General features: G+C 37.0%; 1 protein-coding gene across 1 annotated transcript in view; it reads left to right on the top strand.

Annotated features, from left to right (window-relative positions):
• Nucleotides 1–19,554, top strand: part of RBMS3 (RNA binding motif single stranded interacting protein 3) — a 759,514-nt gene that overhangs the window by 483,446 nt on the left and 256,514 nt on the right. Inside the window, exon 5 of the mRNA XM_074195636.1 lies at nt 6,354–6,511. Within this exon, the coding sequence (XP_074051737.1) occupies nt 6,354–6,511 (158 nt within the window). The remainder of the gene's footprint in view (nt 1–6,353; nt 6,512–19,554) is intronic.

The following is a 19,554-nucleotide window of genomic DNA, read 5'->3' as shown; positions in this document are numbered from 1 at the left end:
TTAAGACATCCAGACTTGAGTATTTCATTTAGTCATTTTATTATTCATTTCATTTGAAAGTAAAAATCTGGGTTTGTGAAACATACACTTAGAGATCCTATGTACTCAGTTCACTCAAATTCATGAGAGGTTTTTATTTAGACTGTCATCTAGTCTTTACCATGGAAGCAAAGGATCTGAGCACACCTAAAAATTCCAACCACATACGTTCTTTCCAAGTATGTAACCTCCTTCTTGAGTCATTTTAATGAAGTTATTATTCTCAATTCATATGTAAAACATTCTATTCTAAATAATATTCATTAAATATCTATTTATCAACAAAATGTGTTTACCTTTGAGAAATGAAACAAAAGAAAATAAAACCATGTCTTGATTTCTATAAGTGTGCATTCTAGTGCACTGTGCAGTGTGCATTTTCACATGCACTATTCAGTTTGAGCCTACACACAACATTGAAAGAAATAGTCAGGTTGTCCTGTCCCTATAACTATGACTTTCCTTTGGTTATTGCAAAGCAAGATCTCTTCTACTCTGTGAAGGAGAATGGAAAGATGATAGTTATGAGACCCTCATATGACATCATCAAAGGGAAAGACCAGAGAAAAAGATAGCAGAGACTGGAGAAGAATTAGTCAGAACATACACCATTTCCCAGGATATAATAGAAGCATTTCTTTCTTGCTAAAGACTTTTATTTTTAGAAAGAACTCTCAGAGTCAGCATTTACTTGATCTTGAGAGGTTGGTCATAGATCTTAGGGAGCATCGACTAATCTCTCTCTTTCCCTGAATATAAACACTGATAATCTTGCTTGGAGGGCAGAGTTGAATATTTTTTTTTCCTTAATCAAAGTGTTCTTCCTCCCCACCATATGTGTTCGAAGCCCAGAGGGGCATCGTGGTCCAATGAAAAGAGCTATGAATTTGGAGTGCGCTGACTTTGGTTGAATCTCAACTCAGCTGTGTGATCTTGGGCAAGTTATTTTATTCCCCCACTTCAGTTTTCTCACTCATAAAATGAGGGGTTCCATTGTTCCCATGTTCCATTGACATTCAAGGTCTTTTCTAGCTTTAAACCTATGATTCTATTTTATCAGAACATGTAACCTCTTGGATGTCAACTCCTATTTTCAGTTTATACAGTTAGCCAACTCAATCTTTCATTTAGAATCTTTATTTCCTGGGGCACTTGGAGAAGCCTCTTTCTTAGAGTTATAAAGTTAATATGTATACAAAGAAGTACTTGAAACCAGGTCTTCTCTCTCTAAGGTTTTCATCTCCCCTTTGCCACTTTGCCTCTGCCTCTCAGACATATTTTTTTTTCTTTAAATCATCAATTGTGTTTTCTTTTGAATCTTTACCGTCAGGGTAATACACTCTTCCTAGACATTTGTCTTAAGTTCAGTAGCTATCAACTGGGTTATACCAAAAAGAGATGTTCAGAAACAAAATTACTGGAACCTATCATAAGAACCAAAATATCTATCTTCATCTTTGCTTCTTGCAAGGGAAAAAACAAAGCTTGGTTTGGTTTGATTCTTCTAGTGATCGAAATTATCCACTGTGTTGAAAAGATATCCATTATTTTGTCCCCACTGCTTATTTTGACTTTCCCAGAGGGCATTAAGGAAGCATTCTTTAGCAGATAGATTATTGCACATAGAATCACAAAACTGGGGTCCAAATATTGACTCTGCAGCTTAGTTCTTGGATGACCCTGGATGAATCAGAGACCATTAATAAAAGGACATTGGATCAGTGGTTCTTAACATTATTTATGTCCTGGACCTCTAGCAGACTGGGGAAGCCCAGGGACCTCTTAAAATATTTTTTTAGAAAATTAAAGGAAATACAAAATTTCAATTAAAGGTAATGGAAATAAAGATGTATTTAATTTGCATCCAAGTTTGTGGACCTCTTGAACACTGGGTTTTGTGGACCACAGGGTAAGAAGCTTTGGAGTAGATAGATCCTTTCCCACACTAGAAATGTGATTCTATGAGTAACAGTCACCTTAGATGATCTCTGAAACACAAGCTCTTGAGGCCTCTGATTGTGCTTTGCACAGAACTAGACCGATCGTTAAGACCTTTAGATCAGTATCCAAAAGCCAGAACTCTCCAACCAGCTGTACCTAAAGCCAAAACAGAACCTTATTGGGGACTTTCAGACAGGAACATATGGGCTTTGTTTTTACTGGACAAAGTGAGTGGGAAGCAAAAAAATTGTTTTTCTTTCTTTACTAGCAATCTCATAGGATCAAAGGACTGCTTGTATGTGCCTTGGTCAATAGGTTAATCATGAAGAATCCTTCCTCTATACTCTTAAATTCCCTTTTGAATCTAAGACTATTCTGCACTAATAACTTAGTGGCTCTGTTAGGTAGAGTGCCTCTCAGATACAAGTATTTTCAACTAATTTTCAGCTCTTGAAATATCGAGTATAGTAGAAACCTCTTTTTAGGATCAGACCATCTAGCTCAGCTCTTGTTTATTTCATCCGACTGCAATCATACACACTCATAAAATATTTCACCTATATAGAAGCCTCTAACTTCAAATAGATGAAATACCTAAGCCGTCCTTCAGACTTTATGTTTCTGTTGAGCTGGAAATGTCTTGAAACTCTTTAAAATAAGTAAACAGTCAGGACATGAATATAGATGTTTAAAAAGAGAAGGGGGGAGGAGACTATAAAATGAAGGAAGAGGAAGAAGAAGAAAGAAAGAGAGAGAGGTGGTTATGTGGGTAAAAGGATAAAAATAAAAATCTTAAGGAGAGGAAAACTATTTTTCTCTAAAATAAATTTATGATCTTCAAGTCAAATGAGATAATGTATGTAAAATGCTTTATACACTTAAAGTTTGACATAAATTGTTTAATATATAAACAATAATCTAATTGAAATATTTGAATATATCATTACTATATTATAAAAACACAACATTGATAAGATATATGAATTACACTTTTCATTTATTATTTTAATTACTTTGTAAAGTGGTTGAAATAGCCTCCATTTTCATTTACGAAGCTCAGTATTTAAACATTTTTTTCTCATGAGTTTTTAATGGAGCAATAAGAAGAAACTAGACCACCCCAATCGTGATGAAATAGAAAGAAGTGAGCATTCAATGATTTGGTCCCCATATTGAATGAGGGAAAAGTCCCCAAATACATAATGAGAGTCTGTGTGAGTCTGTATTTCAACAGTTCAATGGTATGTTTTGATATTCTGTAGTCTATTCATCCATCCAACCATTCATTCTTTTAAGATTTGCTACTATGTGTAAGGTCTTCTATGATTTCTCTTTCATTCCAGAATGAAAACTAAGTGTTGAGTATTTTAAAGTCACTGGACAGGCAAAAATCTAGAGGTTTTTACTTGTCTCTCTCTAGGCTTCCATTGGCTCCGAATATAGTAATTCAAGTAGAATGGAGAAAGAGTAATAAAAGGGCAAAAGATTTTAAAATGGAGCTGGACCTGGTTTCTTTTCCAAGTTCTACCCCTAGAAAAGCTGTTTTCATATATAAATCTTGGCCAAGGCTCTTATGAGAGAATGCTTTTGGCCTCTATTTCTTCATCTCAAGGGATCGTGAGGGAATGTTATCTAAATTCCCTTATGGCTGTAAGAATCTGAAATTATATGATAATTTAAGTCTAAGAACAATAGTAAGCAGTACCTCCCCCCAAGAAAAATGGGAAGAAAGTCAATGGCTATAACAACAGGCAGTTTTAGAAAATTAGGAAGAAAATGGTTGTAAAAGGAAAAATCCCCCAATAAAATTTGACTTATTCTGAAGAAAACAATATAGAAGCTTTTGGGTAAGATGCCCACCCAATTCAATAAACATTTATTAAAAACCCATATTGTGCAAAACACTCTGCTAGATGTTGAGATTGTAAAAGCAACATTTTAAAAGTCCCTTCCCGCCATCAAAGTATAAGCATTTATTGAGTATCCCAGGCACTATCCTACAGTATAAGGAGACAAAGACAGAAAGGAGAAAATGTCCTATTTTTTTATGGAGCTTACATTCTAATAGGCAAAGCCATAGATGAACATACTATCAGAGTATTGCATGCAATATTAGAAATCCAGAGCCCGAAGGTATTTTATAAATCATATACTGAAATTCTTTCATTTCGAAATGAAGGCCCAGAAAAGTTGTTATTATCTGAGGTCATTCTGGTAGTCCATACCAGACATGGGAACTGAACTCAGATTTTCTAACTCAAGCCAATTTTTTTCCATTGTGTGTATGTGTGTGTGCGTGTTGTATGCATATATGTCTATATGATAGATATATGTATAGATATGCAAATACTGTTTATATAAAAATACATCAGGATAATATAGGTTTATATATACATGACACATATATATGATATATATATATATTTAGGTTTCGTAGCTTAAAACTACACTAAGACTTTTGGGATACTATTACATAGATGACAAATATGTTTTACCTTTCATTAAAGGATAATGGTAACCTATGTATCTACCTGGGGAGGGAACTTTTTTTGGTTGTTGTTTTTTATTGCCCTGTTCTATGGTCATGTCAACCTACTCATTAGAATTCCAGGACATACTCTGCCTTTTGCATAGCAGATCCAGGGCAAATACCACTGTATGATGTCACATTCTTCTCTGTCAATTCAGAGGAACTGCTCAATGCTACTGGTGACTTTGATTCATAGATGAAGTTAGTATGAATGAAGGAACAATTCCTTAAATCCAGGTTCTGATTTTCCCTTAAAGAGCACATGTAAATGACACTTACTTTTATTTTTAGGCAGATTGTTTTAATAGATTTTTTTTTTGTTTTGGCTCTGATAAATGTTGAGAATGCAAAGACAACATTTTAAAAGTCCCTTCCTGCCATGAGGCAATACATCATCAAAGTATAAGCATTTATTGAGCATCCCAGGCACTGTCCTACATTATAAGGAGACAAAGACAGAAAGGAGAAAATGTTCCTCCACTTCATCCAATCCTCTCTCCTTCCCAGCCCTTATAGCAGATTTTTTTTTAGTTTTTGCAAGGCAATGGGATTAAGTGGCTTGCCCAAGGCCACACAGCTAGGTCATTATTAAGTGTCTGAGGTCAAATTTGAACTCAGGTCCTCCTGACACCAGGACTGTGCTCTATCCACTGCACCATGTAGAGACCCCTATAGCAGATTTTTTAAAGGAAGAAGCTATAGTCTTTGCTGTTTATCGTGCTATATTATTTCATGCAGAGAACATTAGGAATTCTACAAACTGGAGGGATAATCCTTGTTCTATAGAAGACAATGACATAATTGTAGTGTCTAATGGAAAAAACACATCTCAGCCCTAGTATTGTCATGATTGATGAGCTCATGACATCAGGCGACTAACTTGTCCATTCCTCAGTTTGTTGGTCATTCAAGTGGGAATAATAACACAGGCCTTACTTAATTTACTGTTCCGTGAATATAATGAAATAAACTAAGAAGCCCTCCATTCTTTCTCCTAGTGAAATAAGAGTATCAAAGAAGTGTTTAAGTCAACCATCATCTGTCCCTTCCCCTTTCCATTTCTTCATCTATAGCGAGCAATTTCCTCAACTATAATGAGAGAAAGTATATGGAAAATTGTTACCAAAGAGAAGTAAGAGTTAAAAATAGAATCCTTTTGGTCATGAAGAAAGGGTGAGGAATAGCTGATGAATGATGTAACTGTTTCTTTGGTGTTCTTCTGTCATTCAGAGAAAGCATGGAGCCCTTCTCAGTCTGCTGAGATATGTTCGTATAAATGCATAGACATACTCTGGCAAACTTATAGAAAGAAATAGAGAAGTACCACAGGTGAAGCAGGTGTGGGAGGGTAATTCCTCTTAGTTGCAGGGAATAGTTCTTAATCAACTCATAGGTCATTTGGAGTCTTTGTGACTGAAGGCTGAGGAAATGGTAGTGTCTCAAAGAAGGACAGTAGGAGTGACATAGAAGAGTAGTTTCCAACTAGTGTTGGGGGCAGAATTCATAATTCTTAACTCAGTATGAGAGGCAAATTTGGTTCAGAAATAATTTTGTCCTTATTCTATAACTCTTGGATTTGCTCCCCTGTGCGTGTGTTTTACCAACCCCTGCATCCCTGGAGAATGTAAGCCCTCTAAGGGCAAGGAACATTTTATTTTTGTTGTGGTATCACCAGTACTTAAAATAATGCATTCTAAACATAAGTATTTAATAAATATCTATTGAGTTTAACTGACTTGCATTGTAGGAACCCTGGGAATTTGTTTAATCATTATTGTGCCACATAAGTAGGCACTGCTATTCATAATATAATGCATTGTTTCTATTCTTCTTTTTGTCTTAGCAACAAGAACAAGACCCCACAAATCTATACATCTCCAATTTACCCATTTCCATGGATGAGCAGGAATTGGAGAACATGCTGAAACCCTTCGGCCATGTCATTTCCACCAGAATATTGAGAGACGCCAATGGAGTCAGCAGAGGCGTCGGATTTGCCAGGTGAAATTCTTGCTCCATTTATACACTTCTTTCCTTCTTTGTTTCCCTTCAGGGTGCATTCCATCTCAGAGACTCAAAGCTGTGACATCTACAGAGTTGAAAGCAGCTTTTGGCTTATCATGGGGGTATTTCTGCCTTTGAACCGATGAAAGCCACCATGAAAGTAGAGCCATTCCATAGCCTAGCATGTGTGTGGATGGCATTCATCACAGATATTTATGCTATTTACCCCTCCTCCCATTGTCTCTGCCTGCCTTTGTTTCAGCAAACTCCCAGATCCTCCCAGGCTGTGACATAGCTAATAAATGCCCAATAACCAAAAACAAAATAACCCATGTAGTGAATAAAGTACTGAAAGGGTTTCACATAGATTTCCGAAGTAAAAAAAAAAAAAGGTAAATTTCCCAGTAGGAAGAAGACAGATTAAGGGGAGAGAGAAAGAGAGAGAGAGAGAGAGAGAGAGAGAGAGAGAGAGAGAGAGAGAGAGAGAGAGAGAAACCTAAATTGTTGGGAAGCCCCAAGGATTCCAGAGCCTAAAGAGAAGGTCAGAAGGAGAATTTACATTTTAGAGGCCAAGACTGTTTGGTTTTTGATGTTTTATGAAGAACAGAAGAAATGCTGATAGCATTTCTGTCATTGATGGGGAAGGAGGGCGAGTTTTCATTTTATCTTTGAGGAAATGTTTACAAAAGGGGGTTACAGTCAGGCATACAGTTAAAATGATTGTCCCTGCTGTGCTTTCATGAACAAACAAAAAAGGAAGGACTGAAAAAAGGAAAAGAACTGGAGCTCGGAAGAAAAGGTAAAGCAGTGATTTTAGGGTTTGAGCCATGATCAGTTGGCAGTTCCCTGGTTTGTGGCAAACAAACTTGGTCCTCCTGTTTCCCTGATATCTGTGATTCATTAGGTATTTCAAAGGAAAAAAAGACTTTCCCTTGTAACTTTTCCTAGGATTCATCCCTATCCATCTCAAACATCACCCTCCTCTTACCCCATGCTTCTTTGCCCATGCCCTGTTGTGCCCTCTGAAACCCTCATCTCTGAACTCTTCAAGTTCTTTCCATCTTTTTTATCCTCCAGATAAAACTGGATCCCTCCAGAAAATACTCCATCTCCAGAGGAGAGTTTCTTCTCATCTTCTAAGCTGGGAGGATGAGAAGTTGGCATACTCCTTTGCATACTCCTTTGCCATTCCCACTCCTCTTTTTCTTCTGCTGCCAGAACTCTGGAAACTCCTCCCTTGTCTCTGCCTTTCAGACTAGACCCTTCTTCTATCATCCCCCAGCCTACTTTCACTTCATTCTCATTAGTTCTTTGTCAGTCTTCCTCTTTACATCATTCCCAGGACTCATATTTAACATCTTCAAAAGACAGGTCCCTAAGCACTCAACAGACATTTATTTTTATTTATGTTATTTTTTAATATTTATTTACTTTTCAGTGAGACAAAAAGTGGACTAACCATAGGCATATTGTAGACATGATTTTTCAGTAAAGCTTTGGTGTTACTCTTGTGTACGAGAGAATAATTTGTCCTATAATATAGTTAGATGGAATTAAAAGATATTTAAGCATTGGACTTCAAGACTTCATTAATGGAACAATGTCAGCTTGAGAGAACATCTCCATTAGATGTTCCATCAGTCTTCTGCTTTTTTCATGTAATATTTTTATCAGTGACTGGAATGAAGATGTCAATGACATGTTTATCAGATATCAGTTGACATGAAGAGGTAACATAATGAATGACAGAATCAGGATCTGAAAAAAGTATGAGTTTTGGCCCTCCTTCCAGGGCATCAGTGAGGCTTCAAATGCAAGAGAATAGAATATTGTTATCAAAAAAGAATTCCAATTTTTCACTCATTGTGAAGGTAAGCTCCTAAGGTGTAGGACCTGCTTCCCACTTATTTGGTTGGAGGAGGAGGATGCTAATGCTGATGCTGAAACTGTTGTCCTTCTTTCTCAAAGAAGGTGGTGACATAAAGAAGCTGGTGCCAATGACATGCGATTAAATAGGATTTGAATGGGGGGGGGTTTGTGCTAAGTCCCCAACCTCACTTTCTTCTCCAGAGCCCTCTAAGTCCAGTGGTCAGATATGAATCTGGAGATGGCCCTGGATGCTAGGCAATCTTGCCCAAAGTCATACAGCTAGTGTCATGTCTGAGGCTGGATTTGGACTCCCATTCTTGTGACTCCTAGCTACCGATCTATCCACTGCACCACTTAGCTGTCCTTGGTAATTCCTTGTAGATAGGCTATAACTTTGTTAAGATTTTGGAGAAGTCATCAATTCTTACTTTATCTTAAGGAAGAGGTAGATACCTAGTAACTAGTGCTTTCTCTTTAAGTTTACTTTCTATCTTCATTGTATTTCATATGTTATTATGTACTGACATATTGTCTTCCCTGCCAGACTGTAAACTCTTTGTAAGCAAGGACTCGATTCTTTCTTTATATTCCCAGTATTTAGCAATAGCAACACTTAAAAACTTGTTGGTGATTAATTCCATTGTTCAGTACTGCATCAAATACCGGATATATGATTAGAGTTCAAGGATTGTAGGCTCTAAGAGATGGAAGGGACTTTTCAGATGGTCTATTCCAATCTCTTTCTTTCATACTGAGGTAACCAAGATCTAAGAAGTGGAATTGGCTCGTCTCTAGAAGGCTAGGTACTCCAGGAGGGAGAAAAACTAGCAGTGATATCATCCATTCAGCTTTATTGTCCCTACAAATCATTCATTCTTTTAAAAAGCCAGTATACTTCTAAGCTCTAGTCGAAGAGGTTGTCAGTTTGGCTGGTGTTACAAACTCATAACCGCGTCGACTTTAATTGCTGCCCATGGTCTCATTTATGAGTGTCCAGAGCTCTGAGCTTTCAATAACTGGTTCAATATGCATCAGTTTTTTTTTTACAATTGGTCATTTTCAAACCTTTCCAACAATATCACTCTCATTCCTTGTGCCTATATCTTAATCCCTAACCTATGAGAAAGGGTAGGAGAAAAAAAACTCATTATTGTGTTTTTTGAAGCAACGGTGCCTCTTCTTCCATAGAAACCTCTCATAGCAGCAGAGGGGTTCTCATTTTATTTTGAAAATGCCCTACTTCAAAGCATCACCGATTTTTATGTTAGGAAGACCCATGGGCTGCTCAATTACAGGCCTTTGAAACTTCCAGAAGCATCCAAAAAAGTATGTGCAATTAGGAACATCCTTTTATTCATTTTTTTATTGTTCTTTTACACTCTTATAACTTAAAACAACTTTGTAAGATTTACCCCCCCAAGAGACATTTTATGGCCAGGTCATAAACCTTTGAAAATATAAGTTTATGATGGGAATGCTGACAGTCTTACCCTCAGCTTCTAGTTTGAGCATTTGTGGCAGGCACCAGCAGAGTAGCTTCCATGTGACTGTTGGAGATCACAGCATAAATCAGCCCCAACCTGGGGAGAAATATTTGCACATTTATGTTATCCACTTCTTTTCCCCAGAAACATGAGATCAATTGTTCCAACCACAAAAAGGAAGGAAGGGAGGAAAGAAGGAAGGAAGGAAGGAAGGAAGGAAGGAAGGAAGGAAGGAAGGAAGGAAGGAAGGAAGGAAGGAAGGAAGGAAGAAAGAAAGGAAAGTCACATTAAAGGTTATTGGACAGCTTGCAGATAGTGACAGAAATCTGGTCGGGGGGGGAGAGGATGGTAACCAGGAGGAAAAAAGTCACATTGAAGCCACCTTCAACATCTGGGACAGATGAAATAATGAAAAAAAAAGTGAGTTTACTGACCTCTGAGAACCCAGTTCCCACAATATCCTTTCAATTTTCCAGGGTTCTTTTTGATTTAATTTGATTTTATACTTAGGTCAGTTTCCCCAAAGTGAGACAAGGATTTCCCCCCAATGAATGAGGATGTTTCTCAAGTAAATTATTTTAGAAAGCCTTTCTTTCCTCTAAGAAAAAAAAGGAAAACTCTAACAGAAGTCAATTTATTTAAGTATGATTTATAAACAGATATGAATGAAAACAAATAATTTTTTTCCTTTACTCTTGGCATTTTCCAGTTCTAGGTATTCATCTAAGTCTAGACATTGCAAAGAAGATGACAGTAAGCCTTGATGAAGGGAACTCCCTCTCCTTTGAGATTTATCCAGACCACTTAAATCCCAGGTCCAATCTCTATATGTTTTAAGGTTATCTATTGTAAAAAACTGTTAAATACTTAATGATTTGGAAGTAGAAGCATGGGTCAGTGGAAAGTCATTGGCTCTTGGCCTAATTTAAAACTATGTTCAAATATTGCCCTTGATATTTGCTACGTAGGTCAAAAATTACAATTTCTCTAGGTTGGATTGATTGGCCTTGAAGGTTTCTCCCAACTCTAACTGCATGCTCCTATATCCAAGATAGGATTAGACTTGTGATTTCATTGGCACTGGAAATGCCCACATGAGGAAACTTTATTTACCAATACAGGTCTGAATTTTCTGGTGATGGTATCATCTCAGAGAATTACCTCAAACACTAATTTTCAGAGGTTGGCTTAAGTGTGCACACTTTATATGTAAAAGGAACAATTTGAACCCAGGTTATCTTGGGCTGCCTCTCTAATGAACACAAATGCATAATAAAAATGCATTTAAGCAGAATGTCCCAAAAGTCTTTGTTCCATTTTAAGTTACTTACAATTTTCAACTCTCTTTGCATGGTGTATTTTAGTACAACAGATACTGTCTCCATTTTACAGATGAAGAAACTGAAGACAAAGCTATTATCAGAGGCAGTATGTGAACATGGGTCTTCCAGATTCCACTTTCAATATTCTAACCATTTGTCACACTTCACCTCAAGTGAAAGAGGTTATTCAGTCCTTTTTGACTTGACTGTTTCTCCCAGCCTTAAAAATAGGTGTTGATAACTTAAAAATATGACCCCTCTACATGTTCTTCTAGGTATCTGCCTCACTCTTTTCTCCTTTTATCCATTTTTAAAACTCTAATAATGTTGTCATCCATTTTCCTGGCTCTTCATTAAGATGGCGCATTCACATGAGCTAGCTTGGAGATGAAAGGACTCTGCTTCTGGCTCTTTCCTCTATTCACTCACAGAGGAAGAATTAGGAAGCCAAACTGCCCTTCACACTCCTTAGTAAAATGAGGAAGAATAATTGAAAATCCGAGATAATCTGGAAATAATGCTAAATCATATCTACCTTTTGTTCCAAGGAGAACAGTCTTAATTTAGGAACAATTTTCACCCAAGGCAGAGGCATCAGGGTTGAGAAATCTCAGCTGTACTTCAGTTAAGTTTGGATTTGTAGATCCTTCCTATGAAAGGCTTTGGATAATTTCACACCAAGTTCAAATCTATTTTGAATAGAGTGACCTAATCCCATAAAGAGAAGTCAGATTTTTTCTCATAATCTGGATTATTATGTCCCCAGACTGCCAGAGAAATCTGGATGAAATCTCTGAAACTATAGATAACAATAACAAGAAAAACAATCAAACATAGTAATTATAGCCATTTATATAGCACTCCCACATATGATGTCATTTGATCCTCCCAAATTAAAGAACCTCCCTTTAAAGTAGGGGCTGCTTTTAATTCCTGTTTTATAGATAAGGAAACTGATGCTAAATTTCCTTTTTTTGTCACGGTCATAAACTTGGTTAGTAGTTATGCATTTAGATCTTCTGGACTCAAAGTCCAGAGCCCTGTCCATGAAACTACATAGCTTCTAAAACTTAGATATGATTCCTCTCTAGGGTCTTCCCAGTAGGGATTTACATGATCACTTCAAGAAAAAAGTACTCACTGTTCAAAATAGGTGTCAAATATATGACAGCTTTTTATTTCCTCTACAACAAAAGAAATACTTAAAACACAAAAGGCTCTCCAGCATTCATTAAAAAAACACTTGAAAGGAAATCACCACAGCCTTGCTGAAAGGGAAAGGCATTTTATGGAATGGAGAAATAGGCCCAGAATTTATACCTGAAATCACACTGTCAGAGACTCACACATTCTAGAGCCCCAGACCAGCCTCAGGCAAAGCCCTGTAGTCCCCTCAGGTTAAATGATCTTGTGAGTGGTCATCTCCTCCTCTGAGAGTTGGTATAATCACAGGAACCAAACAAGTCATAAACTGGTAAGATGGCTACCATATTGGAAACTTCCATCTCTGAGGATGACTGTTTTAAGTCACCTCTATTTAGGAAAGGAAACAAAGCAATTGAAGCATCTGGTCACTTGAATTTTAATCTCTGGTTTGCCAAGATAGGCAATGTTCTTAGATGTCATTGGTCATAGGGACAATTCAGACATTTATATAACCCTGAAAAAAATCACACAAAGGAGTTGACAAAATTAACAAGATGGAGGACATTTTCTCCAACCTTTACTAACTCACCAGAAAATTAAAACTACAATAAAAAAAATTGTGTACTAGCACACAAAAAAATTGTTTCCAGTGATAGAATAATTATTGTTGAAGTTACTGGATAAGAATTCAAGAAATTTTGAAAAGTACAAATATTATCAATTAATAGTAGAGAATGTGAATCTAGAATGTGTTTACTTAGCAGCCCTACTGCCAGTTACTGTGCTTTGGGCTGCTCAAACCAACCCACAAGCTTGTTCATTCTCTTATGGAGACTCTTGACAATGGTTTCAATCCATCCTTCCCCCACCATTCCATTGCAAGAAGCAGGAAACCTTGACTGCACAGTCACTCCAGAAGTAGGAGTTGCAAGAGAATAAATAATAGCCATAACAACCATATAGCTAATATTTATATAGTATCTACTATGTTGTCAGATATTGTGCTAAGCTCTTTACAATGATTATCTCATTTGCTCTTCACAGTAACCCTGGGAGGTAGGTGTCATTATCTTCATTTAATAAATAAGGAAACTGGGGCAAAAAAAAAAATTGACCTGCCCAGGTCACCTAATTAATAAGTGTCTGTTTGAATTTAGTGCTTCTTTTTTCCAAACCAATCTATCCATTCTTCTGGTTATTGTAACCCTTGAGTTAAAGATCTCCCAAAATGGGGACCCTAGAACACTTGCTTTCTTTCCCTCAATACTTCAAAAAAAGGCAAATACTGATTCAGGGTAGTAAAGAACTAAAGATTGAGGACACTGAGGCATGGATTATTAATGGATACCTGCAACTAAACTGAAGGAAAAGAAGAGGAAATCCAGGTGGAGTCAGGTCTGTCTCATATGGCAACTGACACCAGGGAAAAAAGGAGACTGAGTCAGCATTATCATTCAGACATGGAAGTATTTGAACCATCCAAGGGAAGGAGGAGTAAGAAAATGAGTAACAGGAAAACATAAGGGTAAAAAAGTCTAAAACTGACTATGTTTTCAAGAAGAAGGAAATATGATTATAGCCTAGAGCAAGCAGATAAAAATGGAGGAGGAACTGGCATTAGAAAGATGAATATCATGCAGAAATATCTATTTTTAAGGACTGTAGTGCAGGGTACATCATTTGGTTTTAGAGATTATTAATAATAGCAAATTACACTTGCAAAACCCTTTATACACATCTCCCTTGAGTTTTAAGACAATCATATGAGGGATATGCTATAAGAATTATTTGTATTGTTTTCAGGGGTATTTGTTGTTTGGAGCTGCCTTATATTTTTCCCATATAGGGAACTCCCATTGTGTAAAGTCTTTCTACCAGTTTGAATGATCAACTTATAAGTTACCATCTGTTAGTAATTGAAAACTAGAAATTTCTCATCTATAGTTTAGAGTCTTAAAGAGTCTTCTAGGGGGTACTGAGATGCTCATAAGATCATAGATATTTGGAGGAAAGAGGTCATCTAGTCAAATACCCCATTTCCTTAGATGGGGAAACAGAAATTCAGAGAGACAGTGACCTGCTCAAGGTCACACAAATAGCAGCAGAGCCCAGATTGGAACTCAGTTTCTTATGACTCCAAGTTCAGCACTTTTTCTACAGTACCTTGTAAATTATTGGTGGTCACAGAGAAGGCAAATAGGAGAGATAAGACCCCAATCTATTTTCCCGCAAGTCTAGTTACTAATGTACTCTGCCATGCTGCCTCTGGCTTATATTGACTGGATTATAATGAATGTTGAAATCACTTGTCAACAAAAGGGAGGGGTTGTAAAAAAAAAGCATAAAATAAAGGAATTTGGCTTATTTGCTTCTTTTCCTTGTTTTTCAAATACACTATAATTTCCTCAATTGTATGAAGAAGTAATTGATGTCATTTGTTTTTTTGATTATGACAAAAAGCACATTTTATTAGTAACTTAAAAAAAAGTTATTTTAAATCCCTATTGACCTTATTAAAGTTGTTCTTACCAGAAACAAAGATGCTTGTTCATGACAGAAGCTCCAAATGGCTAAAACTTATATATGGTGCCTAAATATATAAAATTGAATGATTTCCCAATGCCACTGGACTGTAATTTGCTGCAATAAGTGAATAAGATGGATTTATTTTTAATATATATATTTTATGGAGTCTTTTACCACATGACTATAAACACAGAGGTCACTGACAGGGAAGGTGCTGTCAGACTGGCTTGTCAATGACACTCAGGACTAAACACCTTCTCCCCATCTGTGTAGTCAATTAGACTCAGCATTAGGACATTGTTGGGCCAGGCTCTCCTCTGACATCATTGACTGGGAACCTGTTGCCTTCTTCTCCCCCCTCCCTTTCTCCTAGCCCAGATTATAAAAGTCAAAATAATTCCTTTCTTCTATGGCATTGCTTGGCACGGAAAAGGAAGGCTTCCCAAACACTGAGGCAGGAGACAATGTAAAGTTTATATTTGTGTATAAATAGCAGAGCTTGCAGAAGGCATTGAAATATAGCAGCCTAATTAATGGATTGTTGGGAAGCCCTATCTGTCTGTCACGTCAAGCTGTTGCAGGGGCCGCAAGGGGATTCAGGTACCACCACAGAAGAATGGCTCTGGTTGTAGTTATTCAACAGCCCATCTGAAAGGGCCATGTAAAGGGGCCTTTGTTCAGCTGCCTTTTCAGACCCAGTCAACAAGGCTGGTGTGGATTTCAAGTGAGGCGTGTGCCAGATTACAGATAGCTGGCACTGGCATTGGAGAGCTGTTAATTGTGGAACTTGAGAAGAAAATGGGCACATTCTTTCCAACCCGGTGATTCAAAGCATGAACCCTTTCTCCGGGGACCTCTGGGAGTTCTACTTCTCTCCTCTCCCCGTAGAAAATGGCACTGATGAGCCAGGACCAAGCTTCTCGCGCCTAGCAGCTCCAATGGGGGAGCTATTGCCAGGACAGTTCCTTCTCGTTAAATGTTCCCTAGGTATAAAAATGGAATTGTCACCATGGTGCGATGCTATGAAACAGGGTTTGACATCAGAGCCAGTAGCTACAAGAAAGGTTTTTATTCCATTTATTCTCCCAGAGCAAAACATCTTCAAAGGCTCATTGTAGATATTTGCTTAAATCTGGAGAGGCTGCCTTTATGTGCCCTCAAACAACCCCATCGCACTTGATTCTGCACTTCAACAATGATACTAAAGGACCCAATAGGAATGACCAGAGCTGTTCACTAAACGAAGAAATATGGCAGGCAATGAGAATTGGATCAGTTGACCAATCTCCTTTCTCTCTTGATTCATTGCATTCCTCATTTAGGACATACATGTAGACAGACACACCTACTATTCAGATAGTTTACCAGTCTCCCCCAAAAAAGTATTTTTATGTCAATTTAAAACAAATCCAAGGAATTTGATTTGTGGGACTCTAGCAGGCTTTAGATTCTTAACTGCCTCTTATCTCAATGAGCACCCAGAGAGGAATGAAACAGAGGAGAGAACACTAGGGCATAGTCTTATCAAACTGTGTCTCTCCTGGAATAAAAATTCCATAAAGCGACATCTGTAGTAATTAAATGCATACATTCCTGCACCAATTCATAGCTCTGCTAGCAAAGAAGATTATTTTCCCTAAGTGATGGCAGATATGGCTTCTTGTGGGAACAGAGGGAACAAGAACAGATTTGCATTGTTTCTAGGAATGATTAGGACTCTTGCTGTGAAAAATGTAGGATGGCTCTCTAGTGATGTGAGACAGCCCTGGAAAGGAGGCTTCATAAGATTCTAACTCCAGCAAAATGAATCCCAGTTTTTTTCCATACATTTCCTGGAGTCATAGACCCTTTTTAAAAAAAATTAATTTAATTTAATTTTTTCCTGTTTACATGCAAAAACAAGTTTCAACATTCACATCCAAAACCTTGAGTTCCAAATTTTCTCCCTTCCTCCCACCTCATTCCCCCACACTAAGAAAGCAAGTTACTTGATTTAGGTTAAAAATGTGTAGACTTGGAAAATATCACTACAGTAGTCAGGTTGTAAAAGTAAATATAACACTCCCCCCCAAAAAAAGAAACAGCTCAAGAAAAATAAATGGGGTGGGGGGGGGAGTCTGCTTCAGTCTGCATTCAGACACCATAGACTCTGTTTTGGGGATGGATAGTATTCTTTATTATAAGTCCTTCAGAGTTCTCTTGGGTCACAGCATTGCTAGAAAAGGTAAGTCATTCACAGCTGATCATCCTGAAATACTTACTTTGTATAAAGTACATTTCCCATCTGTATCTGCTTTTGTAATTTTTTTTTTATTGAGAGCATCCTTTTCATAATTTCCCATAACAGAATAGCATTTTGTCTCTATCACGTATGACAGTTTGTTCATCCATTCCCCAACTGATGGACATCCTCTCAATCTTAGCACCCCTTCACCAGAAAAGAGCTACCATAAATATCTCTACACAAACAGAGTCTTTTCCTCCCATATTTCATCTTTTCTGCAATATAGATGTTGCAGTGGTATTGCTAGGCCAAAGGTAGGCATGGTTTTATATTCCTTTTGAAATACTTCCAAATTGTTTTCCAGAATTGTCGAATCCATCCCACAACTCCTCCAACAATGCATCAATGTCTTAGCTTCCCAAAATACCTTCTAATAATGGTCATTTTCTCCTTCTGTCCTTTAGCCAACCCAATAGATAAAGGTAGCATCTGAGAATTGTTCCAAACTGCATTTCTCCTATTAATAGTGAGTTAGTTTATTTTAAAAATTATTTCAACACATTGAATTGATAACTTCATCTGAAAACATTATATCTCTTGATCATTTATGAAATGAGGAATGGCTCTTATTTTTATAAATCTGACTCAGTTTGCCAAGTTTGAGAAATGAGGTTTTTATCAGAGAAACTCACTTCAATATTTTTTCCCACAATTCCTATTGCTAACTGTATTTCCCTCCATCCTATTCCCCTAACCCTGCTTTATTCTATTCTCTCTCTCTCTCTCTCTCTCTCTCTCTCTCTCTCTCTCTCTCTCTCTCTCTCTCTCTCTCTCTCCTTTTACCCAGTCCCTTTTCAAAATTGCTTTGCTTCTAACCCCCTCCCTTCTATCGCCCCACCCAGTACTATTTCTCTGATCCCTTTCCTCTAGTGTAAGATAGATTACTATACCCAATTGAGTGTGTATGTTATTTTCTCTGAGCCAATTATGATAAAAATAAGGTTCACTCTCCCCCTCTTCCACTCCACTGTAAAAGATTTTTCTTGATATTTTATGTGAAATAACATCCCATTTATATAAAGTAACATCCCATTTTACATCTCCATTCCCTTTCTCCTAGTACATTCCTTTCTCACCCATTAACTACATCTTTTTAATATATTATACCTTCAAATTCAACTCCTGCCTGTGCTATGTCTATATATGCTCCTCTAATTTCCCTAATAAATGAGAAAGTTCATATGAGGTGTCAGTATCATCTTAAACTTGAACGAATATATTTAATTCAGCATCATTAAATTGCTTATGGTTTGTGTTTCCATTTATCTTTTTTTATGTTTTCCTTGTCTTCTATTTGAAGATCTAAAGGAGTTTGAAAGCCCCCTACTTCATTGAATATCCATCTTTTCCCCTGAAAGAATATGTTCAGTTTTGCTGGACAGTTGATTCTTAGTTTTAATTCAAGCTCATTTGTCTTCTGGAATATCTTATTCTAGGCCCTATGAACATTCTAGGCCCTATGAACCTTTAATATAGAAGCTGCTGAATCTTGTGTTAGTCTGACTGTCACTCCATGATATCTGAATTGTTTCTCTCTGACTTGTAATATTTTCTCCTTCACTTGGGAGTTCTGAAATTTGGCTATAATATTCCTGGCAGTTTTCATTTTGGAGGTGACTAGTGTATTCTTTCAATTTCTATTTCTATCTATTCAATTTCAATTTCTATCTTTCCTTCTGTTTCTAGGATATCAGGGAAGTTTTCCTAGATGATATCTTGAAAAATGATATCTAGTTTCTTTTTTTGATCATGGCTTTCAGGTAGTCCAATAATTTTCAAATTATTTCTCCTGGATCTGTTTTATGGTCAGTTGTTTTTCCTATGAGATATTTCACACTTTCTTCTAGTTTTTCATTCTTTTGACTTTTTTGTTTTGTGTTTTGTTGTCTCACAAAGTCATCTGCTTCCCTTAGCTCCATTCTATATTTTAAGGAATTATTTTCTTCAGAGAGGTTTTGTATCACTTTTTCGATTTGGCCAATTGTATTTCTTTAAGGCATTCTCATTGGTCTTTTGAATTGCTTTTTCTGTTTGACCTAAACTGGTTTTTTAGATTTATTTTCTTCAGCAGTTTTTGTGTTTCGTTCACCAAGCTGCTGATTTGGTTTTCATGATTTTCAGCATTTCTCATTGTTCATCTCAACTTTTATTCTACTTTTTTTTGAGCTCTTCCATGACCTGAGACCACTTCATATTGTTCTTGGAGGCTTTGCATGTAGACACTTGACTTTTTTATCTTCATCTGAGTGTGTGTTTTCATCCTCCATATGACCAAAGTAATTGTCTATGATCAGATTTTTTTCTCCTTCTGTTTTTAAGCATTTTCCCAGACTATGACTTTGGTTTTAACTCTTTGTTAAGGTGGGTCTCTGCTTCCAGGATAGAAGATACACTGTACCAAACTTTTGA

The sequence above is a fragment of the Macrotis lagotis genome, chromosome 7 (genome assembly GCF_037893015.1).
Source record: "Macrotis lagotis isolate mMagLag1 chromosome 7, bilby.v1.9.chrom.fasta, whole genome shotgun sequence".
In the NCBI taxonomy this organism is placed as follows: Eukaryota; Metazoa; Chordata; class Mammalia; order Peramelemorphia; family Peramelidae; genus Macrotis; species Macrotis lagotis.
Note: the sequence above shows the minus strand (reverse complement) of the source record. Positions and strands in the feature narration are given on the sequence as shown.